This window comes from Gracilinanus agilis, chromosome 3 (assembly GCF_016433145.1).
Source record: "Gracilinanus agilis isolate LMUSP501 chromosome 3, AgileGrace, whole genome shotgun sequence".
NCBI lineage: Eukaryota > Metazoa > Chordata > Mammalia > Didelphimorphia > Didelphidae > Gracilinanus > Gracilinanus agilis.
In genome coordinates, this window is record NC_058132.1 from 248539786 (window position 1) to 248545664 (window position 5879).

Sequence of the window (5879 nt, forward strand, 5' to 3'; positions counted from 1 at the left end):
GGACCTCAGAGGCCATCTAGGCCATTCTTTTCTGTACAAAGTACTCACAAATTGTCACCTAGTCTTAGATTAAGTGGGGCTTGGTGGGGGGAACCCATTCTTTCCCAAAACAACCTCATTCCACTTTCAGATAGTTATTATTGTTAGGAAGTTTATTTTTAGAACAAGCCCAAATATCTCTCAGTAAGACCTCCACCATTTCTCCTTGTTCTGCCCTCTGGAGCCAAGCAGGACAAGTCTAATCAAACTTCTATCTGACAGCTCTTTAAATGCTTCCACACAATCTGGCCTAAAATACTTCCTAGTGGTGCGACCCTGGGCAAGTCAATGAATCCATTTGTCTAGCTCTTGCCATTCTGTCTTAGAGTATTACTCAGACAAAAGCAAGGGTTTAAAGAAATCAATACTTCAACATAGCGATCGTGCCTGCTAAGTCTTCTTCTGCTGGCTAATTATTCCCAACACCTTTGACACATTCTGTGACATGATCTCAAATGCTTCACCATCTCATCTGTACTTCTTTGGACACTCTTTAGCTTATCAGTGTCCTTCCTAAAATATGGCGCTTGAAATTAAACACAATACACCAGGCTGCTAACTCAGCCTTGGATATTCCATACCTGGGTACTTCCAATCTCCCTCAGTCTTCTGATTTGGTGGGCTGGAGGGTGGAGCAAAAACAGCTGCCAAAGCATTCTTTTATAGAGAGTTGGAACTGGACTTTCCACTTAATTCCCCACTTTCCATCTGCAGCTCTGACTGGTTTGGACTCCAGCAAGATGTTCTCAGGCTCAGAAGACCCTGGTCCCCTCCCCTGCTTTCTAGTTTCCTTTTGTATATTGTCTTCTCCTATTAGATTGTAAACTCCTCAAGGGTAGGGACTGTCTTTTTCTTATTTGTATCCCTAGCACTTAGCACAGTGTCAGGCACATAGTAGGCATCCAATAAATATTTATTGAATTGAATTGATCTGACAGTTCAGATTCTATTGTCTTTTTAGGCCTGGCTGGTAAACCTGTCTTAATTCAGCCTAAAATTAGTTTATTTTGGCTGCCGTATTATATCATTGACTCAGATTGATCCTATCTTCTGCTAAAGTCCTGAGACCTTTTTCAGAGGACCTTCTGGCTAGCCTTACCTGTCCTATTTGGACTTAGTTGTTTTTTCAAAGTTCAAACTTTACAATTTGGTCCCATTAGATTTCATCTTACTTGTTTTGGCCTGACTTTCTCCTTTAAGTTTATCTCCTGGTGTCTATAGGAAAATTTTCAATTTTATGTTGGTTGACTGAAGCTCCCCTAAAGTGCCACCTTTGGAAATGGCACCTGGAGGTATGCTCTGCAGTGGCACAATTCAGAAGAACCATTTTAGATCAAGCCAATCTTAGAGTTCTGGCCATTCTGCTTGAATATATGCTTTGTAAGGGTACTAGCAACAGTCACAAACCTTAATTAAACTCAGGACCACCTTTGATATCTCTTCTCCCCCACCCTTACATACCCTACCACCACAACATACGGAAGGAAATTCAAGGCAAGGACCATGACTTTTCTGTTGTTTGTTTTTTTTTTCTCTCAACACTCATACAATTTTCACACTTAGTAATGCTCATCAATATCTTGTAGTCACTCTTCTTGAAAGAAGAGAGTTGGATCCAGTCTTTTTGACTCTTTGATGATGTTTCCATTTCTTGATGAAGCCAAGTATAAAATAAAATAACCTGGGCTTTCACTCCAATTCAGTGGCCCATTTTTAACCAAACACCAGAAAACTGCCATTTTTTTCATATCCCTAAGTTCTATCCTCAACCCCAGTGGGATTTTGTTTCTTCATTCTACACCCAGGTTATTCTGCAATAGTAAGAACTAGGGAAGCCATTTTCCTGTAGACCATCAGTATCTGAACTTCTTTTCTCCTTCCATTTTTCATACAGCCAATCTTCTAACATTTTATCTACTAAAAGACATGCAGACTTATTATTCCTAGAAACTAACCATCTATTAAGCTCTTACAATGAAGATTTTGCTTTGCTAGGTACTCAGCAAAACAAGTTAAGCAAGTACATTTTTAATTCTTTGGAAGGCTCCAGGTCCAAATAGATCATATTGAATATGCAGGAACAACATTTCCAAGGTATAGTCTATACTAGAGTCTTGCTCCCTGACATTTTTATTTGACCAACACCTTCTATGTAATGGGATGGCTCTTGTGTCAGAGATGCCTGTGGGCATGAAGGGCCCGGATTATCTTATTTCATACTTGGCCTCACCCAGAAATAGAAATGTCTCTTCATTAGATAATCTGGAAAATTGGCACGGATTCCTTACTTGTACACAGATTTCTTACTTGTACCAACGGTGACCACAAGATAGGATACAATTGAAAGAAAAACTAAAAAGATTCTATATTTGACAATAGGCAAATTATAGTAGCCTGAAGTTTTAAAAAAGCCAGTAGTAAATATTTTTCAATGGTCTCAGATAAATCTCAAAAAAGATGTAAAGAATGTTTTTATGCCAAGTCTCTCACATGCTATTCTCATGACTTTGGCTTTCCTGCACTATGCATGTCATTGTGGTTGCTTCTTTAGTGTGTTGGCATATTTTCTTTTTTTCTTTTTAAATTATTACCTTGTGTCTTAGAATTGTTATTAAGAATTACAATTCCAGTACAGAAGAGCAATAAAGGATAGGCAATTTGGGTTAAGTGACTTGCCCAGGGTCACCAAAGCTAAAAAGTGTCTGAAGCCATATTTTAACTCAGGGCCTCCCATCTCCAGACCTGACTCTCTCTATTTATTGAACCACCTACCTGTCCCCCAACATATTTCCCACTTTGCATTGATGTGATAGTCCTTCCAGTGTGGTCTTCTAACCAATCTCCATGGTCTAGTAAGCTCTACTACTCTTTGCTGGCATCATTGCCATTGTTTAGCCATCCCAAATACCCTTCTTTTTGGGAACCATAGGTTTTAGTGTGGGGAAGTCCAAGATTTCACCTCCTGATTTTTGTCAGTGTTTTCAGCTCTTCTATTAAAGAGTTCCTCCCTTTGGCAATGAGGTACCAGACCATGAATTCTCTGCTATTGATGTCTGTGTCCTTAGGTTAATCTCATTTGCCTCTGCTTACTTTGATAGGACGGAGAGAGTGTTTGTTTCTCATCCTGGAAAGACATATCTATCCCCTCTGCTATGGAAAGTCAACCTTTATGCGAGAGACTCGATTCCCCCTAAAATCTACTCCCTTTGATTTAAGGGATTTTGCATTCTAGTTATTGTTCAAGTTCCTTTCCTTGGAATCATGCCCAGCGATAGGTACTGACCTCACAGCTCATCAACCACCATCTCAAGTGAAACTCTGTTTTCAGAAACTCCTAAACTCATTTTAAACTGATTTTAATTCTCCTAAGGTAGCTTAGACTTTTAAGAGGTCAGAATTCATAATCCTTGCTTGGGCTAAACAGCCAGATTATGAATTCAAGGGAATATTTAAAAAGAAATCATCTAGGGGGCAACTAGATGGCTCAATGAATTGAGAGCTGGTGTCAGGCTGGAGGTCCTGGGCTCATACCTAACCTCAGACACTTTCTAGCTGTGTGAATCTGAGCATGTCAATAATCCTCATTGCCTAGCCCTTACCACTCTTCTGCCTTAGAACCAGTGGACAGTATTGATTCTAAGACGGAAGGTAAGGGTTAAAAAAAGTCATCTAGGTATGGTCTATTGATAGTCAGTTTTAGTGTTTAGAGAACTCTCTTTGAAACAACTTTTCTTGACACAAACATTTTGTTAAACTAGAAACTCTCAGAGAGTGACTCAATGGTGCAGTAAATAGGAAATCAGGCCTGAACCTAGAAGAGTGAGTTTTCCTAACTGAGCAACCTGAGCAAGTCATTTCACTTTGTTTGTCTCAGTTTCCCCATCTGACAAATGAGCTGGAGAAGGAAATGACAAACCACTGCATTATCTTGGCCAAGAAAACCTCAGATGGGGTCACAGAGAGTCAAACATGATTGAAACTACTAAACAACAACCAAATATACTCTGAGTAGGAAGCGACATCAGAGGTCATCTAATCCAACCCATACCTGAAGCATCCCTATAACATACTTGACAAATTCTTCTCTATCATCTTTTGAAGACTTCCAATAGCAGAGAGCTCATTATTTCCAGAGGCAGCCCATTCCATTTTAGGCAGGGTTGCCAGGAAGCACTTCCTATATTGAATTTTCTTGGCAGTCTCACCCATTCATCCTTGTTCTGTCTTTTGGGATTAAGCAACACAAGCCTCATTCCTTTTCCACATGATAGCTTTTCAGACAGTTCAAGGCAGCAATTGTGTCCTCCAAACTCTTCTTTTTTTTTTTTTCTCGTCCAAACAAACCCAGTTCTTTCAACAGATCCCTGTATATCATGTGTCATGTCCAATACCCATGTGAGCATGCCTAACCTGGGGGTCAGTCGTATAATCCGAAACATCACCCCAGGTCAAATCTACAACACTTTCATTGTTCTGCTCCTTCCACAGTTCAGCTACCCCTTTTTTGGTATGACCTGATTCTAGACTCTGGAGCAACATAGCAACATAGCTCCAATCATGGAACTCAAAGATAACCCAGGGACCACCCGTACCACTTGTATTGTGAAGATAGCTACTCCCTGGATACTCTCTTCCAGTAATGGAGGACTGAGTTCAGTTGTAGAAGGTCAGATACAGAGCTCTCAGGTTGACTTTGCAAGACTTGATGGATAATCATCCTATCCACAATTAGATTTTCTCTGTATCTTGGTTCTAAAACAGAAGAAGACCTATTTGGGAAAACCACCGGACCCTTAGTGGTGGGTGTATAAGGGTGGAGACATGAAACAGAATGTGAGATTTTTTTTTAATGACTCATCATTTCCTTTATTTGTAAATAGTCATATCCTGGCCGAGAAAAAAAACAGCGTTTTAGGATTTAAACAAGCCTTTTTGTCCCAAAGCATCTATTTTGAATGCTTAGGACTAGCAGCTTTAGCCCCAGCAGCTTTTGCTTTGGTACTCTTGGAGTTGATGGACTTGGCAGCCTTAACTGCCTTGGAATCACCGGATTTCATAACTTTAGAATCAAAATTGGTGGCTTTGGAGTTAGTCTTGGTGACTATACGTACTTTGTTGATCTTACCGCCAGACTTGGTGGACTTATTGGCCTTAGAGCCAGATTTGGTGGTGTTAGGGCCAGATTTAGTAACTTTGGAGACAGACTTGGGGACTTTGGCTGCCTTGGGATTGGATTTGGCTGCCTTGAGTTTAGACTTGGTGACCTTGGTGTTATATTTGGTGGCCTTGGAGCCAGATTTGGTGCCTCTAGGGTTAGCGGTTCTGGAAACCTTAGAGCCAGACTTCAAGATCTTGCGGCATTTGGTGCTAACCCTAGTGCCTAGATGCTTGGTCACCATCTTGTGGCTGGTGTGCTGGGCATTGTCCTTGGTGATCTTGGACCTGAGGAGTTTGGCCTTTGTGGCCTTAGTGCTCAGGGGCTTGATGGCCTTTGCTAGGGCCTTGATGGCTTTGGCATTGTTGGTCTGCATCTTCTTCAGCCCCTTCTTCTTGTATTTCTTGCCAAAGGGCATGTTTCTCAGAAACTTGGGGTCAGCCTCTTTCAGAGACTCATATTTCAATGATCTAGGTTTCTTGATGCCATTTCTGTGCCATTTTCGTGATTGGTTGTGGGTGGTGTGGTTTTTAGACTTGGCCATCTTTATACTGCAGCCTGTGCTAATAGACGCTCCAAGAACCAGAAGAGGCGGAGAGCGAGAAAGAAAGAGCAATGTGTGAGATTCTTACTGCTTCTTCTGGAGGTATAGCAACCAGGGCTGCACCAGATGAGGGAGATGAGA

General features: G+C 41.1%; 1 protein-coding gene across 1 annotated transcript; it reads right to left on the reverse strand.

The window, feature by feature from the left end:
- Nucleotides 1–4985: 4985 nt before the first annotated feature.
- LOC123241443 (60S ribosomal protein L29-like) lies at nucleotides 4986–5738 on the reverse strand. The gene has a single exon (XM_044669088.1). The coding sequence runs from the start codon at nucleotides 5736–5738 to the stop codon at nucleotides 4986–4988; it is 753 nt and encodes a 250-aa protein (XP_044525023.1).
- Between the last annotated feature and the right edge of the window lie 141 nt (nucleotides 5739–5879).

What these genes read in the sequence shown, in the direction of transcription:
- LOC123241443 (XM_044669088.1), bottom strand. Translation starts at nt 5,738, where the DNA reads ATGGCCAAGTCTAAAAACCACACCACCCACAACCAATCACGAAAATGG.